At 34.4% G+C, this 21,399-nt stretch overlaps 1 protein-coding gene across 1 annotated transcript in view; it reads right to left on the bottom strand.

The window, feature by feature from the left end:
• The window catches only part of GPR180 (G protein-coupled receptor 180), a 33,378-nt gene extending 12,608 nt beyond the window's left edge, over window positions 1-20,770 (bottom strand). The window contains exons 1-3 of the mRNA XM_074299358.1: window positions 20,492-20,770; window positions 18,039-18,200; window positions 3,902-4,102 (exon numbers count right to left, since the gene is read on the bottom strand). Of these exons, the coding sequence (XP_074155459.1) occupies window positions 3,902-4,102; window positions 18,039-18,200; window positions 20,492-20,639 (511 nt within the window). The 5' untranslated portion in view covers window positions 20,640-20,770. The remainder of the gene's footprint in view (window positions 1-3,901; window positions 4,103-18,038; window positions 18,201-20,491) is intronic.
• Between the last annotated feature and the right edge of the window lie 629 nt (window positions 20,771-21,399).

The following is a 21,399-nucleotide window of genomic DNA, read 5'->3' as shown; positions in this document are numbered from 1 at the left end:
AATGTTACCTATATTATGAAATACATAAACCTAAATACAAACCAAATTGAGAAAAATCCTTTGTAATTTTCAAACAGGTAATTGGCAAATGCTATCTTTCTCTTCTGCAGATGAAGAAATCAGATCATAAGTCCTAAGATGAATATGGTGAAAGATAATAGTAAAATAATATAGCAAGGCAGGGAGGGGGGTTGGGGGAGTGGAAGTGGGATCTGGTAACCTTTTACAATGGTGCAAGAATGAAGTGTAATGAAGGCAAGGGAAATGAGTATACATTAGCTTTCCTCTCAGGTACAGAACTTTATACTGATATTTTATTCTCACATATGGTGAGGTAGAGGTGTTAAAAAAGTTAATTGGACAATATATCAATGAAAATTAGTCCAATACCACATCATCACACTGGTTCACAAGAGAATCTCTTCCTTCTTCAAGATAAACTATATGCTTGGACATATAAATATTTAGCAAAACAACATTTTTTTTTTAAATGAGGAAGAACCACTTTGACTTTTAAAGCATTTTACTTTGTTCTGTTATAAAAGTGGTTGCAGGGGGAGTTAGATGGCACAGGGGATACAGCATTGGCCCTGAAGTCAGGAGGACCTGAGTTCAAATATGACCTCAGACATTTAACACTTTCTAGCTGTGTGACCCTGGGCAAGTCACTTAACCCCAATTGCTTCAGCAAAAATAAATAAATAAATGTGCTGTTCATAACTGTGTCAATCTGAAGCATAAATGACTTGAATTATTTTTTCCATTGCAGAGAATGAATCTATTAAAAATAAAGGATTAGGGGGCAGCTAAGTGGCTGAGTGGATACAGCACCTGCCCTGAATTCAGGAGGACCCGAGTTCAAATTTGATCTCAGACACTTAACACTTCCTAGCTGTGTGACCCTGGGCAAGTCACTTAACCCCAGCCTCAGGGAAAAAAATAAAATAAAATAAAGGATTAACTCAAGTAGGGTGGGTATAAAGAATTATATTTGATTTGAAAAAAAAATTAATGATCCCATACAGCCTTAATTGTAAATATTTGCAATAATTTTATAAGTCTAAATACTTCTGATGAATATCTAGTGGGTCACCTCTCTTCTGAAAATGGCACAGTTAAGACATTTCCTTCTTTAAGGGTGATGTCTAGAAATAAGTTAAGTAAAATATAGACTAACAGACACTCCTGAAATGGACTAATTGGAAGTGATTCCTTGGAAACACAATTTTCCTACATGATGTCATATGGGAGGAAAATCTTTCTAGGGGCTCAATTTACAAATTGAAGTGTTCCTAAAACATTTGGGAACTTAAGATATTTTAAACTGTGTTGAAGAAATAATATAAGGCTTGTAAGATATTTCAGTGAATGAATAATGTAGTCTTCAGGTGCCATGTGATGGCAATGCATTATAAAAAGAAATCTTCTGATAGTTTTACTAATCCTTTCTTTTACTTAGAGTGGGTCAAAGATGATTCTAATTATTTACTCCCAATTTTATAAATAGATATAAATAGGTACACACACACACACACACACACACACACACACACGAAAAGGCAGATCATAAGAGGTCATAGTAAGTCTTGGTCTGGGCTTACATGGTAAGGATGAACAGGTAGTACAGATACAGAATGATTAAGGTAGAAATATAAGTATGGTATAATAGCACATGTAAAAATTCTAAGTTAAAATTTGGCATGAAGCAAAAGGCAGAGGATAGAGTTTGGATCAGTCTCTATTACTACTTAATGAGTTTCAGACTTGCCCAAATCCTTAATTTTTTTCTTTTCCTTTTTCCCTCCCTTTCTCTCTTTCTCTCCACATATATGTATATACATAAATGCATGTCTATATGTGCAAATAAACATACATACCCTTCTATAAGTACAATACATTATTGTTATTGACTCCTTTTTCAGTCATAGTTAACTCTTTATGATCCCATGTGGGTTTTTCTTGGCACTGAGGTACTAGATTAGTTTGTTGTTTCCTTCTCCAGTTTATTTTATAGATGAGGAAATTGAGGCAAACAAGGTTAAGTGACTTGCTCAGGGCCACACAGCTACTAAGTATCTGAGGGCAGATTGAATTAAGGAAGAAGAGTCTTCCTGACCCCAGGCTACCACCATCATTTCTACTACTACTAGCATCTTCAACAGTTGAAGCAGGTGCTGGAACTGGATGAACAGTTTACCCCCCTCTAGCAGGCAACCTTGCCCATGCCAGAGTATCAGTTGATCTAGCTATTTTTTCACTTCATCTATGGCTGTATATCCACTGTGCCATCTAACTGCCTACTATGTGCATACACACACAGAGCTTATACATGTAAAACATATATATATATATATATATATATATATATACACACACATACATACATACACACTTATATAGTATATATACACATACATAGATATTTTAAATTAAAAATATCCTTACTGTCCATCAGCTGAGGAATGGCTCAGTAAGTTATATTGAGCTCAATATATATATATATATACATATATATATTAATATATACAATATATATATGGAATGTAATGGAATATTATTGTTCCTTAAGAAATGATGAACAGGCTAATTTCAGAAAAGCCTGGAAAGACTTGTATGTACTGGTGCTGGGTGAAGTGAGCAGAATTAGGAGAACATCGTACCCAGTAACAACAAGATTGTGATGATCAACTGTAATGGACTTGGCTCTTTTCAACAATGAGGTGATTCAAGGCAATTTCTTTTGTTTGTTTTTTATTATAGCCTTTTATTGATAAAACATATGCATGGGTAATTTTTCAACACTGACCTTTAAACTTCTGTTCCAACTTTTCCCCTCCTTCCCTCCACCCCCTCTCCTAGATGGCAGGTAGTCCCATATGTTAAATATGTTAAATACTATATATAAATATATATATATGTGTGTGTGTGTGTGTGTGTATATATATATATATATATATATATATATATATATATATATATATATATATATATATATATATATTTATTTATTTATACAGTTATCTTCCTGCACAAGAAAAATCGAATTTAGAAAGAAGGTAAAAATAACCTGAGAAGAAAAACAAAAATGCAAGCAAACAATAACAGAAAGAGTGGAAATGCTATGTTGTGGTCCACACTTATTTCCCAGTCTGGGTGTAGCTGGTTCTGTTCATTACTGATCAATTGGACCTGATTTGGATCCTCTCATTATTGAAGAGAGCCTCTTCCAACAGAATTGATCCTCATATAGTATTGTTGTTGAAGTGTATAATGATCTCCTGGTTCTACTCATATTTCACTTGGCATCAGTTGTAAGTCTCTCCAAGCCTCTCTGTATTCATGATTCAAGGCAAATTCAATAGACTTGTTATGGAAAGAGCCATCCTCATTCAGAAAGAGGACTATGGAGACTGTAGATCAAAGCAAAGAATTTTCACCTTTTTTTGATTTTTCTTGTTTGTTTGATTGTCTTTTTTTTCTTTCTCATGTTTTTTGCCCTTTTGATCTGATTATTCTTGCACAGTAAGATGAAAATACGGAAATAATTTTAGAAGAATTGCACCATGTTAACCTATATTAGATTGTTTGTTGTCTTGGAGAAGGTGGGGAGAGAGGAAGAAACATGTGGAACATAAGGTTTTTCAAAGGTGAATGTTGAAAACTATCTTTGCATATACTTGAAAAAAATTTAATACTATTATAAAAGAAAAAAGAAGACTGAAAAGGAAAATGACAAATGCTTCAGGGAATGTGGGAAAATAGGTACATTGTGAACTAATCCATCCTTTCTTTAGAGCAAGCCTCTTAAATTATGGATCACAACCCCATATGGGGTCAGGTAACTGAAAATTTGGCAACAGTAAAAAGTATCAAATAATAATCCAAAGAAAAGTATACTTACCAGATTCTCCAGCACTAAAATGATCCAATGGATTCCCTGCAGCATCTGGATTTAGTAATATCATTTCAAATGAGATGTCTTCTAATTCAGAATTTTCAAAGTCATCGTCACATGTAAACTTGTCAACATAAAACACATACCACATTTGGGGATATGGAATTTGAGACACAGTTAGATTGTGTTCAGTATGATTCAGAGTCACTTGAAAGAAAGAAAAAAAAAAGATGGTACTTGATTTTAAATTGAAAACTAATTTTTTTTATAATATAAATAAATAAATGCAATCCTACTCTCAGTCAGTGATTTCATTCTATTTGAAATTGTACAATCCCTTTCATTTTTTTCCTTATAATTCTAGAACTACTTAATGCAATGTAGGTAAATTACTATAGGTAAGAGAGCAATCAGAAATTGAACATAAGTCACAATTATATACGCTTGATGAGTGCTTAAGAAACTGTATTGCAAAACTATGCCTTTTAATGGAATACAGTTTACCTGGAACTTCAATTCATAAGTATTTAAAATTATACTAACATGTTTCCAAGTACAAAAAATTACTTTTCTAAAAATTATCTAAAAAAGGTAAACATGTAATAACACAAAGATTTGAAATTAGGAATTTGTAGACTTTCATTAGCTTTTTAGATGTGAATTTTCTTGATACACTACTTCTGAAAAAAATTATTTCAAGCAGACGAAAAAAATGAGACACTTTCATTATCTAATCTTATTTCAGTGGCTCTGGGAATTCAGAAAGTAAGTATTCTCTTCAACTGTACAGATCACAATCCATTCGTACTTTTTAATCTTGTACAACTCTAGTTCATGTCCTCTCATAAATACTCTATAGGAATCCCCAATGTGTCAGAGAAATTCCTTTAGATATCACTGAGTATCTATTAGTGGAGTATGTGGACTACTTAGCAATTATCTCTCACTCTATTAGGATGACCTCTTTTCTAGCTAGTGTTCCTCTTGCTCTGGCCTAAATCTCTTTGATGACATCAGTAGCTTTAATCAGTAACTTTAACTTGTACAATTCTTTTATCAGAAATACACCACACAAACCCATTATGCACACTGGTTTTTTAATGACCCACAACTTTGTTTAGAAACTGTTGTATTCCATGACTTTCAACCATACAGCATCACCCCAAGTATAATGATATCAAAAAAAGGGCCTTTGTTTTATTACACAAAGGAATCAGATAATGTACTAAGATTCTTTTTCCTATTCTAAAATTTTCTTCCTTCTCTAAAATATCCAACCTGATATTTGGTCTTTGAAAGTGGTAAGATATGATAGTTCTCATCTTCAATTTTAAACATCTCAATTTACTTTTAATGGCCTTAATTCCATTTCATAGATCAATATAATCTATGGACAATACTGGTTTATGATATAAGTCTATTTATGAAACATTATGAAGATATTAAGTTTCAAATGTATAAAACTAAGATATAAAAGGTCACATAATTTAAAAAAAATTAGAGGATAATAGAAACGATGCCTAGAGGATGAATTCTAACTTAACCAAGAAAAAAGCACTCATAAGGATGAAATACAGTTTTGACCACATGAAATTAAATATTTTTTTACATTAGTAAAAGCAAACCAACTAGAATAAGAGAAATGGGTGAATATGAAAACAAATCATTGCAGCAATTATCTCTGACATCTAAGATAACAATGAAGAATTATCATAAAACTGATTAAGTCATTCCCCAACAGATAAGGGGTCAAGAATATGAAATTTTCAAAAGAAGTGTAACTGTAACTATAAACAACCAAATTTTCTAATAATATAAATGAAAACAACAAATTGACAAAAAACAGAAAAAAGCCAAAGTTTGAGTGGCTAAGGAAAAGGCAGAAACACTAACATATTATATTAATGAAACTGTGAATCAATCTGTAAAATTCCTGAAAACAATCCTTTGGAATCATGTGAGAAATTCACCAATTTTTCATGCCCTTTAATCCAGAGATTCCCAAATCAAAGACAAGAAGGCCCTATTTTAGAACTGCTTTTTGTGGTGACAAGGAAATGGAAATAAATATTGCCTACCAATTTGGAAATGGAAGAAAGTGTGGAATATTAAAGCAGTAGATTATTTTGTAGTAAGAAATGATGAATTCAGAAAAATATAGGATATTTTGCATGAACTGATATATTGTGAATTGAGCACAATGACATTCATATAACTGAAATAACACTAAAATAAAGCTGAACTCTGGGTGATTGTAATGAACAATCTTGATCCTTGAGCATAGATGAAACACACACCTCCTTCCTTTCAGTAGAGGAGAACTGCAGGTGAAGAATTTTACATTCAGCTGTTCTGAAGGTTGATTGATTTTGTTTCACAGGTTTTCTTTGCTATAAGAGTGGTCTTCTTGGGGAGAGGAAGGAAAGGACAGGGCTGACAGATCCAGAAGTGACTATGATTTAAAAACAAAAGTCATCAATAAAATTTACATTTAAAAATATTATGGATTATGTATTGGAGGATGACAAATGATTACAAGCAAAACTCCTCAAAAAAAACAATCTAGGAAAAAAAAAGAAAGAGCAGAGAGCTTGGCATGAGATCCAGTGCAGCTAAATTATCCTGAGAGCACCAAAAGATGAAACCAAAAAGCAAATAACTAACATATAAAATGGAATAAATCCACCAATTTTTATAAGGCAAAAAAAATCCCCCAATCAAACAACCAAATACCAATGATACTTGAACTCTATTTCCATCATCTCATTAATATACGAAGACCCAAAACTTAACAAGATGAAGATAGGAAGAGCAGCTGCATCTAACCAAATGGTTTTAGAAAATAAACATTCTGGAAGGAAGGATCCTACATATACAAAAAAGATTAGAGTACTCTCACCTGCTCAAAAAGGTGACTAAAAGCATTTTAACAATAAATAAGTTCTTTTTCTTTTTTTTTCCTCTGTAATTTTTATGAGAATAGTCTATAAAAACATCAAGCCCTTCCTTGATGGAATCTGAAACTTGAACAGACAAGCTTTTATAAACATCTTTCTATAACAAATATATTTTTATAGTCACACAATTAAGAACTATAACCTGTTTCTTGACTTTTAAAAAAAACCCATTCAGCTCATTAGGAAAAAAACAAATAGAAAAAATAAATACATAATGGGGAAGAAAAAAAAAAAGGCTTGAGCAAGGTGTCCTACACATGTTTTAAATATCCAAGATGTGATAAACATGACTTTGGAGGCAAATATCTTAGACACATTATAGAAGAATAATGAGCTAAATCTGAAATTTTCAGGAGGAAGAATTAAAACTGAATAAAATTTGAGAAATTTTATAGAATTTTCAATCAAATATAATCCCAACATTGCAAAACTAGCCTATTTTTGGAGCATGTGTATATATATAATTCTATCTTGTGTTTATACTAATGCAAAGTACTTGGAAGCCATCTTTTCCAATCACTATGCTTTTTTTTTTTAAGTGCAAATACCAACTAAACTTTTCAACCTGATGTGGAATTTAATATCCAGTAGATAGATTTAAAACACCAGAATTTTGTAATCATGAAATAAAAGAAATGTGATAGGGATGGTAAATATAAAGTGTTTATAAAAAAAGTTTTTTACTCTCTATGATTTAAATAATCATTCTATAAAAAGAAATTCATTGTAATCTGTATTTGTAACCTATAATTTCACTAATGTGAATACTTCTTCAGAGACTGCTTCGTTGTTTTCTCTTTGTATTCCCTGTACCTACCATAATTTTTAGCAGGTATTTAAGTTCCTGTTAGACAATATAGATTGCTATCAATCCAGATTTCCTTATTGTGTGTATCCTTGTCAAGGCCCAGAAATTCTTCATAGAAGATCCATCTAACTTGAAGACAGCTTCCACTAGAGCTTTCAATATTTTACAGTATGGAAGAAAAACTTTAAATTCTGTATCTGAGGAACAGCTCTGAGAGAGTTTTTAATTTTTTATTAATTTACTTTTTAAATTTTTATTTACTTTTATTTGTTTATTTATTCTAACAATATCTACTTAGAAAATCAATTTCTGTTTATTGTTTTGGGGAGTAGCTTAGAATGGCCACAAATCCTAGACTTTACTAAATGCAATCCAACCCAATCAGGGGGTCTGGTTCAACCTCCAACCATAGTATCTTTCGTGTATTTACAGAAGGACTAACTAAATGTACTAATGCTTCTATTGCATTGCATAGTTTAGATCCCTGCTTCTTAAACTGTGGGTTGCAACTCCATGTGGAGTCTTATAACTGAATGTAGGGGCTGCAAAATTATGACTTATTATCAGTAAATGTATATGTATACCTATTTTATATATTTATATACTCAGGGTCACATAAAAATTTCTTGGACAAAAAGGGGTAATGAGTGGAAAAAATTTAAGAAGCTCTTTCTAAGACAATAGAATTCTTTATCCACTTGATTTTTTCTGTTATGGATGACTGGACTAGCAGTCCAGTGGCTAGCAATCTCATTAAGAAGGCTCTACAGTATTAAGGGACTTATTTCACTCAGTAAAGTGTCATTTGCAAACAGGAACTGCAAGACCTCAGTTTGTTAAACATCTATTTTTTTTTCTTCAGGATATTCTCAATTTTGCATTTAATTTTAAGGGTTTCTTCATACTAAATAAGGCATCTCATATTTGTCCTGCCTTAGATTAAAAGGTTCAGAGAATTCACTATAAATGTAAAATGTTGTTCATAATAAATATTCCTTCTGAAATTGCCTCCAAAATATACCGTGTGTGTGTGTGTGTGTGTGTGTGTGTGTGCGCGCGCGCATATGTGTCTAGTATTTTCTCATTAGAATGTGAACTCCTCGAAGGCAGAGGCCATGTTTGTTTTTATTCCCCTAACTTAATAAAGTTCGTGGCACATAGTAATGCTTAATAAATGCATGTTGATCTACTCACTATCCAGCAAATTACTTAGAGGAATTATCTTTGATATATTTGTTCCATTTATCCAGAAATATATAAATTCTGCAGGAATGATGAATGGATATATATTGAAATTCCAAAAAGAAGAAATGAATTTTGCTTAAACTCACAGGTCCCTATCACAATAGATAGTCAAGAAGCAGCTTATTTAGCACATCTGCTATTATTTTTAGCTCTTAGCAGCTATTACATTTGAAAAGACCTGCTAATAGGTATCAAATCACTAACAAGCACATAAAAAACAAGCCCAGAGATATACAAGGAAAGTTGGGGAGAAACAATAGAGATAATTTTACTGAGTACCTCAAAGGCGCTTTAAACCTTTTAAAGGGACACATACTTCTGGTGACACAAATTCCATATCTACATCTTAATTTAATGTAATCAGAACAATTTTGATGTGATAATTCCTTCTAGGTTGTTAATAAAATTATCAAATAAAGTAAATCATAATACATTTTGCAGCATTACATTATCAACTCTGAATGGAAGAAAGTATCTTTTGGGTATATAATGAGTTTCTCAGCTATTTCTCTCATGTAATTGATTGCAAACCAATCCTAACCAAACAAAATCTACTTATATACTTATATGAAACTCTAAGGGAGAAAAGAATTCATTCCTCTAGAACTTGGATACTTTAGTCAGAAGTTTTTACCTATGTCAATAATAGGACAGAATATTATTTAAAATATATTTTAAAATCCCAGTTGAAAATCATCTTTGTATACTCAATGCTTATCACAGTGAATTGCATTGTACATCGTAGTTCCTTACTGAATACTTATAAGTGAACTTTTTTAAAATCCTGAAGGTTCTGAAAGCCAACTTACTATCATCATTATCATTATTGTTATTATTGAGCACTTACTATGTGTCAGGCACTATGCTAAGCACTGGGATACAAAAAAAGGCCAAAATATAATTTTTGGCCTTGTGGAGCTCACATATTAATGGAGAAGACAATATACAAATAAATAACTAGGTACATATATACATATATGTATATACATATTATAGATATGTATACATATTATATATTATATGTAATGAAAAGTCATTTCAGAAAGAAGGTCTTAGGTGAGGGGAGAGGAAATAGTATTCTTACAGACTGTGGGACCTGAGCTGAAGCTTGAAGATGATCAGGGAAACCAGGAGACTGAAATGAGGAAGGGGAGAATTTCCAGGCTTGGGAAAAGGCTAAGCAAAATGAGCAGAGTTAGGAGAAGTAGTGTCATGGTCTAGGAATACTAAGTAGATCAGTGTGAATACATTATAAAATCCAAGAAGACTGGAAAGGCAGTGTTATGCCACAGTCTCCTTGAGCTGTTCTACCTCAGTTTCCCTGCACTAGTTTCCCTTATTGTCCTGACTGAGTTTCCCTGAATTGTTCTATCTCAGTTTCCTTAACTGTTCTGCCTCAGTCCCTGAAGTCATAAAACCCCCCTGGTTCATTAAGACTGAGGACCATTTGCTCTAAGGTTATAATTTGTCAATGGGAGATGAGGAGCAGATCAGACTTTCTGGCTCCTAGCTCCTTCTGCCCCCAAGAATTTATGACACTGCCCCTCTAAAATATTCCAAAAGATAAGACTATCTTGGATACTTCACTGACATCTTTACTTCTGTTATTCAAACATTCTGACTCTGGCTTTTAGTAAAAATTTACAGCTCCCCCCCCATCCTGACAGAACCAAGACTACTAATTTTTCCTGCTCTTTCTCCTTTCCTTTGTCTGAAAAGCTATAAAAGTGTTTATCATTCCCCCATTCATTACTGGATACTTTGAGACAAGAGTCCTATCCAGTCAATTAAACTCTCCAATTAATAAAATATTAAAAAACTCTCTAATCTCTATCTTACCTCAGTTTCTCCAGCATTACAGCAGGAAGGGGTCAAATCGTGAAGGAGTTTTAATATCAAACACATTTTGGTCTTGGTCTTGGAAGCAATAGAGAGCTACTAGACTTTGTTTAAGGAAGCAACACAGTCAGACTTGTCCTTTAGAAAAATACTTTGACAGCTGATTGGAGTGGACACATATCTGAGACAATCTCAACCAAGCTATTGTAATAGTCCAGATATGAGGTGGTGAGGGCTTTCGTTCCACTATACTTCAATGTTCTTTAAGATAAGATATAGTATTAATCAATATAGCAATTTTATGGCTCATTAACAGCTAAGATATGCAGCAGACCAAACACGTTAGTAATTCCAGTAACTGGTTTTACAGGGCTTCCCACAAACCACATTATAATTTCCCAGTGCAATCCATTGTCTTCTTCCTATTCAATACTGAGCCCAATCAAGTGGAAAGTTCAGTGGGCCTGGCATCAGACAAACTTGGTTTCAAATCCTGCCTCAGATGTTTATTAGCTGTGTGACTATTCTTTGCTTCAATTGCTACCTACCCTTAAACACTGAGACCTGCTAAAGGCCTTAGCTTAAAAAGGCCAAGGTCTCCCATTGCATCTCCTGTCCTCCTGATCTATATCTGGGCTTTGGACCCAGATAACTCTGGATGGGAGAGTGAGGCAGGTGACCTTGGCCAACCCTCCCCCACTCAAATCCAATTCACTTGCAGGTCATGGCATCACTTCCCTGATGCCATGGTCCTCTTGGAAAGCAAAGGACAAACAACAACAATAACAATACTGACCCTAGGGGGGAAAATATACATATTTTTGATAATGATAAGTTTTATTGATGCCTTTTTTTCTCATATTATTATCCTCTCATGACAAATCCCTTCCTATTTTCAAGGTGAATCGTTCTGTTTTTTGGTTTTTTTTTAAAGGTCAAGAAAAACTCAAGATAACATATGTATATATAACATTTTTCCCTCTTCTGCCCTGCCTCTCCTCCGTGAGAAGAGAGGTATGCTTATTAGATAGTTTCCAAGACCAATAATGGTTTTTCGCTTCTTCAGAATACATTTCCTTTTTAGTGATCTTTAGTTTACTATTCTCCTCATTCTGTTTATTTCACTGTATCAGTTCATAGAAATCTTCTTTTGTTTCTCTGAATTCCTCATATGCATTATTTCTTATTCTACAATAATATTCTTGTACATTCATAGCCTTTCCTGGTAGATGGACACTTATTTTGTTTGCAGTTTTTTGTCACCACAAAGAGGGTTGCTATGAATATTATGGCATACACTGAAACTTTGACTGTCTTTAACTTTCTTGTTGTATGAATGTAGTAGGTGAATTGATGGATCAAAAGCTATGAATAATTTAATCACTTTTCTTAGCAACAATATTTAAATGCTTAAATATAAAGACAAAACTACTTTTGCTAAAAATACAAATTTTGAGAATTTATCATCTTCAATGACAGAAATTTGTACATGAGTAGTTTGAAGTAGAGACTCAGAAATTTCATTCAAAGTACTAAAGAGTGATTTTATAGAATTTAGAGCTGGATGTAAAGATCATCTGCTTTATATATGAAGAAACTGAGGCTGACTGAGATGAAGTTTTTTCCTTCTCCAATTCTTCCTACATATAATTGCCAAAGAATCTTCCAAATGCCTAGCTCTATCAGTGTTACTCCTCTGCTCAAAGAGCTATACTAGCTCACTATTTTCACAGGATAGAATACAAATTTCTGAAGAAAAATCCAAGGCTTTCAATAATCTGACTTTCCAATCCTGGCTACCTCTTCATGCTCCCTATAACTCACCTAAGTTGAACTATTAACTGTTTCTACCTCTTCTAAGAATCTACCCAAATTGTCCCCCCCAAGTGGAAAGTACTGTCTATCAAGTATAATGCTATTTTATTTTTTCCTTTGTAAAATGAAAGAATCCGAGAAGATGACCTTTGAGATCCCTTCTCTAAAATTTAGATCCACATCTACAGATCTTCCATACCTTTTCCTGATTTTCCCAGCTAAAAGAATTCTCTCCCCAATTTCCTAGAGCACGTTGCCTACAGGTCTACTTGTCCTGATTGCAAGCCTTTTTATTTTATACTTAACTGTATATATATCCTATCAGTCCTACAAAATACATACACATTGAAAAAGGCTATAAGCCTCATAAAGTTAAAGGCTGTATGTGGATCCCTAGCTAGCATCCAACTTTTTTTGGATTTTTTTTTTTGATCTGGCCCTATAATGGGGGAGAAGACTCCCTCTGCCAAAGCAGATCTCTATGTTTTTTGAAATCTTTAGTCTTAGGGAGAGGTTAAGTAGCTGGTTCAGGCCTGATATTCATCTAAGGTTTAGAATAAACCCAGGTCTCCTTGTCTCCAAGGAAGGTTTTCTATTCACGATGATGTACTATCTCTTTATATGAATATAAATATAAGCTGATAGCATTTAAAAAGGACTATAAACAACAACAAAAATCCATAACCAAAAAAGTCAGCGTGGTGATGAGTCCCTTCTAAACTTAGCCAAGCTAATCCTCAGATAATTCCAGATATAACATCTAAACACCACTGAAGCCTTTCTCACTTGGTGAGACTTTTCTAGCATTTGTACTCTACTGGCCTAACCCCCAAGAAGAGTGTCACCTTCACAATACAAATAAGCATCACAATAATAGTTTATGTGGAGTGATACACAGAGTAAGTATTTAATAAATATTAATGAAATAAATTCAAAATGAATTGCCCATGGTTACACAGGTAACAAAACTGGGATTTGAATCTAGGTCCACTGTCCTCAAATTCAATATTCTTTCCACTACATCATGATACCATCTCTAGACTCTGTCTTTTAAGTAACTAAAAGCCTTTAATAAGAATTTTTAATATGATATGAATAATTATTCAGAAATTATATTTAGACAATTTTCAATTACATCTTTCAGCCATAACTATCTAAAGTTTTGCCATTTTGTCATTTTTCACTTCAGATACATAAGTTATCTCTTATTTTGATCAGCAGTTTGGAAATCAATTTTAAAGATTGCAGAATTTTTCTTTAATGTGAATTTATTCATCAAAGGCAAACAAATTTGGTTTCCATAAAGGTAACATTGGCCTTTTGTTTCATCTTGCCACCTCTGAACAATGCTATTTCTAACAAGCCCAAGAAACATGCCTCTTGACAAAACTGTGTGTCATTGTTTTTGAAACAAAAGACTACAGCACAGCATGCATATTCTATGTTAGTATAATTAGTAGCTCAAATATTAACAACATATGAATTACAAAGATTGGTGTACTACAGCTAATTGTTGAATCAAATTATAAAAGGAAATGAATAACTAAAATTACATGGGATGACAATGCAATTGTCTTTAAATGATTTATCAAATATGAGAAATATATAAAAGGAAAATAAAATGTGTAATTATGATATGAACAAGAACATCACAAGTGACTTTAACATTTAAATTTACATGTGATTTTATAACCTCACAATAAATGCTGATTTCTATCTTAAGATTACCTACAAAGGAACCTATAAACTATTCTTAGTACATTCAATTAATAGAACTTGTTAGCACTGGCTTACTTTAAAATCTAAAAAAAATTACTCAGCTATTTTTTTGTGAAAGGGAATAGCAATGAATTATTGAAAAGTAACTTTAATATACAAACATTACTTAAATGTAGATAGAGTTTCACCCTCCTGGGCTTGACATTGTTATAAGAAAAAAAGGAAATGATTTGATAATTTCCTTTACATAATCATATTTTCATTAATAAATTTACTGAAATAACCTAAGAAGGAAAATATTGCTTCCAATTCCCAAGTTCTACAATTCTCTGATCTATAAAATGTAAGTCAGACTAAATGATTTCTAAAGTTCCTCTCTATCACTCAATAGTGTTGTAATTAATATAAAAATTCATTTGAACTTTATATACTATTTTTAAAAATTACATAATGGCATTAATGTATAGGACAGGCATGGTTGCAGAATGTTCCAAATAAGAGTTCTGCTAAAGCAAATCACACAGGAAAAACTAAGTACACAAAGAATGTTTATTATACAGTTGGATGGTCATCTATAGAACAGAAAGCTGGTACAAGACCACACCTATCTTAAACAACCACTAAAGATGGACAATAAACTAAGTCTAGAATTGAATATCAAGAGAACAAACTGAGTACATTGGGAGAATTGAGAAATGCCTTTTAATGAGTATATGCTTCTTCACAAAATAAAAACTCATCTTTTTTCACTCCAGTATTCTACCTATAATGCTATATATCTATCAATCATGGATTTTGGTATTCTTCAAAGATTTAAAGTTCTAGAACACCCAAAGGATAATGAAGACTCTTGGCAGATATAAATAAGCCGCACCCATATTACCTATAATTACCTATAATGCCAGAAACAGTGTAAAAAAAACTACTGGAGAAGTGACATGATAAAGTAGAACAAACATGATAATGTGATATGATAAAAATTGGGAATCAGAGGACCCAGGTTCAAATACCACCTTTCATTTACTACTTGTATGACCCAAAGCAAGTCATTTAATCTCATTGGACTTCAGTTTATTCATCTGTAAAAGGAGATTAAATTAGATAACCCCTAAAATCCCCTGTAAGACTAAAACTATCATCTAATGATCACAGAGATATGACTGAAGACAAAGATAAACAATCAAGTAACAAGAACAAGGAATGACAGCTGGAGAGCCCATACTCTACAGTGAGTGTTCCCCAAACTCACTCAGATGAAGATCACGATGCAGCTCTTTGGGCATCTTCATATTGGGCTTTCTGAATTCAGTCTTTCCTTCTACCTTGGCATTACAATTCCTATACTGGGATCCTCTTTGATGAGTGTTCTCCATAGCAAGGGTAGATACAGACCCATCTTCACACCATGTCTCTGCCTCTGCCCTTACAATACTACATATCACTGAGGGCATACCCCTTTCCATCTCTAGTTCTGAAAACATTAATCAAATAAATACTAGCATTTCTGGAAAAAAAAAGATAAGCATTTAACCTATGGCTCCACTAAACCTCCCTGTTACTTCCCTAACCAAAATACCCCTTTTTGTTTACCACTAACCTATATTGTCTTTCCTTATTACAATATGAGCATCTTGAGGACAAAGATTCTCTTGTTTCTTGTATATGTGTTAACAGTGTTGATTTAGCACGGCACTTAGCACAACGTAAACACTCACTAATGGATCTGACATTCATCCATCCATTGGTACACCATGTCAAATGATCTGAAGAAATTCCCAGTATGCTGTATGTACTTACTGTGATATATTTATGATATGACTTGGACAAAGAGTCCACAAGATTGGATTGTGATCATCACTACTGTAACTACTCAAATCAACAAGATCACAAATCTGAGCTTTTGGATCTAAACTCATTTTAAAACTATATTATTATTTAATGTTTCTAATTGTTTATACTCAATAATGATTTATTTCCTCAATGTTTTAATCTTAAATTCTTTCAACCTCTCACAGATTCTACTTCTAAATTTTCTACAATCTTTCACTGATTTATCTTAAATTTTTTTCATTCAGTAGCAATTTTAAAGATGATTGCTTTTTAACATACAAGCAGAAATATATACATATATGTAAACATAGATATAATGCTGTGTATGCTGAATCTCCAAAAATGAGATCTGAAGTATATCAACAATTTGTAAGTCATATTTTTCAAAACTAAGTTTCATGATTTTGACTACAGAATCAAAAAACACTAATTTTACTAAACATTTATTGCACATCTACTATGTGGGTAAGAACTGTGCTTAACACTAGGGAAGACATAAAGTTTAGATAAGACAGTACCTGGAGCTTATATTCTAATAATAAGTAATCAGTTACTGTAGATATGAACAAGTTTTAAAATTACTTGTCCACAGTTTTTACTAAGTGATGGAAAATTCTTTGGTTCAGAATACAAAAAAATTCAAGTTGAATAAATTTTTATGAGCACTGTGTTCTGATTTGCTGCCACAAAACTGCAATAAGACTTTGTTCCTCTATTACCTAGTAATTGAAACTCAACAATGTTTTGCATGTGTAGAATATTTAGGAAGATGGCAAAATAGCAAAAATCTCTGTCCTGCAGAATTAGACTAAGGAGAAAAGAAGTGCCAGTACTAAAAGCAAGTTCATGGTGACAAGAAAAATTTATGTAACAAATTGCCCTTATGATTTCTGAATCACTCAGACCTCTCTGGTCCAACAATAGCATCTAGTCTCACCCACTTGGATTAGAATCATCAGATTGAATGGCAAGTTATAGACATGATCCAGTTCTTGCCTTCTCCCTGTCTGACCTAGTAGCACACTATTTAAGAGAATCAAATAGCAGGAATTCAGGATGTATGGAAGTGGGAACTTAATAAATGCCCAGACTGAAATTGAGGAATTAGAAACTATCAGAAATATGGAGATCATTCAACAGAGTGGTTCCTAATCTGACTATTAGTCACTTAATCATCACTTAACAGAACTTGAAATATGTGATTCTTCCCACTGGTTTCAATATTAAATGGCCAATAGTAAGATCCCAAGGACATTGGGTAGCTGCACTTCTATTATATAGGCCATAGATAAGATTTACACAAGATGAGAAAGTATGTATGATTTATGATTTGCAAATATTATCAGCTATACTGGGAGTATCAACACTGATGAAACTACAGATTTATTAAAGTGTGCTTCTAAAATAGTTAAAAAACCAAATGGGATGTAGGTAGAATAATCAAAGATGGCAAAGATTTCCAGTATACTCTGGATAGTTAAACCTTGCAAGCTGCTTAGAATGGTTTTGAAAAGCTTGGAAATCTGAAGGATTTCCACAATTAGTTTGGGTTAGTAAAAATGAATTCCTTCCGTGGGCATGGCCAGAGTGAGAATTAGACTATTACAAATAGGTATCTGATTTTATGTCTCATATAGCAAGAACAGCTTCTAAAGTATCAACACTTAAAATGCAATTCAAACCTCTATGGGATCAGATTATTGCCAGGTTGCCAAAATACATTTGACAAAAGATTTGTTACTATTTTAAAAAATTTATTCTGCCAAGTGGCAAATAATACAATATGTTTCCACAAACTTTTCGGTTATAGAACATAAAAATAAAGCAAAAAATCATAAAAATGAAAATAATATCTTATCAAACTGATATGGAAAGTTTAGTGTGTGTGTGTGTGTGTGTGTGTGTGTGTGTGTGTGTGTGTAAAACTCACTTGTCAATGGAGCTTTGGATAATTTTTCTGTGCAGCTATAATCCTCCTGGGTACTTTCCTGAAGTCTTAGCCATTCCTGTGCTTGAAACAGGTAAAGTTTAGCTTCTTTTCCAACAGCAGCTGCTATGTTGTTGATTCTGACACACAGAAGAGCATGGTCACCTTGACATAATTGACATGAAAAATTGTTATTAGTTTGGTCTCATATAAAATCATGAAGGAAATGATTCAATAATTGTTTGTTAATATGATAATTGTCTGATAGGAAGGTACCTTAAAGATCATCTAATTCCTCATTTTACAAATGAGGAAACTGAGGACATGAAAAGTTAAGTTCAATGTTCAAAGTAAGAAGAGCAGTACTATAGCTATGTGCTATATATGTAAATAAATGACTACATTTCTAGAAATTTAACTTCTACTTATATAAAAGTAGCATATGATTAAGTTAAATGGTTATACATTTATGTTTCTCGTGTAGTCTTTTAAAAGTTTCTCTCTCTTTATGTTGCCAGTGTTTCTTTAATTTTCCAACAGATCTTTTCCTTCTTTTCTCTACCCAAACTGCATGCTTTGTAGTACTGTACAACACTGAACTGAAAACCTGGAGATCTGAGTTCTGCTCTGAGCTCATTATTAATTTACTATATGACTTCTTTTTTTTTTTTTTGAGGGGGGGTTGTTTTTTTTTTTTTCTGAGGCTGGGGTTAAGTGACTTGCCCAGGGTCACACAGCTAGGAAGTGTTAATGTCTGAAACCAGATTTGAACTTGGGTCCTCCTGAATTCAAGGCTGGTGCTCTATCCACTGCGCCACCTAGCTGCCCCGCTATATGACTTCTGATAAGTCATTTTACCTTCCAAAGTCCGTTTTATTTTCTGTAAAAGGTCAGACTCTGATGATTTATTTTCTAGCTCTAAAATTCTCTGACTCTGATTCTAGTTTTTCCTAAGAATCCTTCTAGCCCAGTTTTCTCCTGAGCATCATACCCAGAGTAGATCCTGATCATCACAATACCATTTTCTAGCCCCAAGAATCACTACTTAACTGTGGAACAAACTCCAATTAGGTAAACACTGTGCTTGTAAGATAAAATCTGTCAAGACAACATGAGTATATACAGGTCATCCAGAATAAATCATATAATTAGTAATAAAAGTGGGTAAAGTCCTTCAGGTGATGGGCAGTTTTGATTCTGGAAGAAATAGAATGATGGCTGAGGAATAATTGACAGAAGAGAGCTTAATGATCACAGGATTCAATTGTGGATTGTAGTTGTCCACAGTTTCACTTAAATATTCATTAACTATATTAAATTAGATATAATGCACTGTGTTCAAGCCATGAACAACTGAACTTTAACTCAGATTCTAAATCTTTTTGAGGCCTAAATAAAATAGGCATAATTAAGTGGTCTGCAAACTGTGAAAGGAGAAACAAAAGGTCACAAAATCTAAACCAATTCCTTTCACTATAGTTTGTTTTTTGTTTTTTTTTATCAGAGAAAACTTTTAATTTTTAGTGTCTTGATTTGTACAAATGTAATCCAAAAATCATACAGCACAGTTCACAAGATAAAAGAAAATATGGTCTTATAGAGAGCAATCAAAAATAACTTAAAACATTCTTTAAAAAAATATCTTAAAACTTCTGGAATTTATTAATATATTTTTACTTTATATAGAATTAGAGTGTGATCTTTGGGAGGGATCCCCGACTGTTTGGGGGAGGGGAATTATCTTCCTAGTGCTCAAGCGCACTCTCCGACACATGTTCAGTCCTGTCTAACTCTTCCTAACGGTATATCTTAACCAAAATACGGGAGTGGTTTGTCATTTCCTTCTGCAGTGAATTCAGGCAAATAGGAGTTAGGGGACTTGCCCAGGATCACACGATTCAAATTCAGAGGTTGCTGACTCCAAGCCCAGTGCTCCTACCCACTGTACCACCTAGCTGCCTCATCTGTTACACAGGAGGTGTTTAAGCGTTTCCTAAATGGGGTACTTTTAAAAGGCCAGCTTGGGAAAACCAACTGAGAGATGAAGAGGAGGAGGAAGATGATCGCTGGATTTAGAACCAGAAGGCCTGGGTTGGTGTCTGAGCTCTGCTCATCTGTAAAATGACGTCTATCCATCCCCTCAGGAAGGAAGGATGGTGGAGGGGACCGTCCACGGCTCTTTCTATGGAGTCACTCACTAGGGAAGGATAGTGGAAGGGGACCGTTCATGGCTTTTGAAGGCCCAGAAGCTGGGGCCACAAGGGAGCCCCTTTCTTTCGTGATCCCACCCGCTTCGAAACAAGGGGAGGGAAGATCTGAGAGACGTTGCGCCCCCCCGCCCCGCTGTCACTCACACGGACACGCGGGCCCAAAGGCCTGCAGTGCGTACGTGGCTCAGGCACCGGGCAGGGGCCGGAGAGAGGGCCCGGCGACCCTCCTCAACGCCGGATACCTACCATGGAACTGGAAGTGGCTGATACTCTGGCCCTGTAGCTCCCAGGCCGAGGCGCTGCTGAAGCTGCCCTTCAGGGTCTTGCCCCGGCTGCTCGGAAGCCACCAGAAGCAGCAGATGGCCATCGCCAGCAGCAGCCGAAGCCCCCGCATCCCCGCCCCCCCCCACACCCACCCGGACTTGTGCAGAGACCCTGCACTCCACGTAGGACCCCCAAACAGCTTCGGATCCCCCCACGTCGACAGCTAAGGGGAGGGGAGGAGCAAGATACCGGCTACACAACGCTGCTACGACTGACAGCCAATAAGATCCGGGCTACTCTGCCAAGAGTGAGGATGCTTGCCAATCATGACGCAGTGTGGGCGGGATTTACATCGGCCTAGATGCTCACCCCTCCCGTGCCCTGCTGGCTGGTTCCCGCCTTTTCCCTGAAAACTAGAAGGACTTCAGGCTGCAGAAATTTGTCCCACCCCACCAACTACTAAGCATGCGCAGAAAATTTCGCGCAACCTCAGAACAATTTTTAAAAGTGCTTCGGTTCTGATTTTACCTTTACCTCAGAGAAGGAAAAATGAGAAAGGAATGGGAAAGGGTGAGTTCTCTTCTAAGATGAAGAAAAGTATTGTAAACTCCTGAGATTCAATGCAATTGATTAAACATTTATTAAAAACTAATTGCCACGGGCAACTAATTATCAAAGTGGATAGAGTGTCGGGTCTGAACTCCGGAGGACGCTTTGCAAGTTCAAATGCAGCATCAAAGGCTTAGTAGCACAGTGACCCGGGGCAAGTCACTTAATCATATTTGCCTCAGTTTCCTTCTCTGTAAAATGAGTTGGAGAAGAAAATGGCAAGTCGCTCTAGTATCCTTGCCAAGAAAACCCCAAATGGGATAACAGAGAGTTAGTTATGA

The sequence above is a fragment of the Sminthopsis crassicaudata genome, chromosome 3, assembly GCF_048593235.1.
Source record: "Sminthopsis crassicaudata isolate SCR6 chromosome 3, ASM4859323v1, whole genome shotgun sequence".
Classification (NCBI taxonomy): domain Eukaryota; kingdom Metazoa; phylum Chordata; class Mammalia; order Dasyuromorphia; family Dasyuridae; genus Sminthopsis; species Sminthopsis crassicaudata.
The sequence above is the reverse complement of the archived record's forward strand: the minus strand, read 5'-3'. Positions and strand labels throughout refer to the sequence as shown.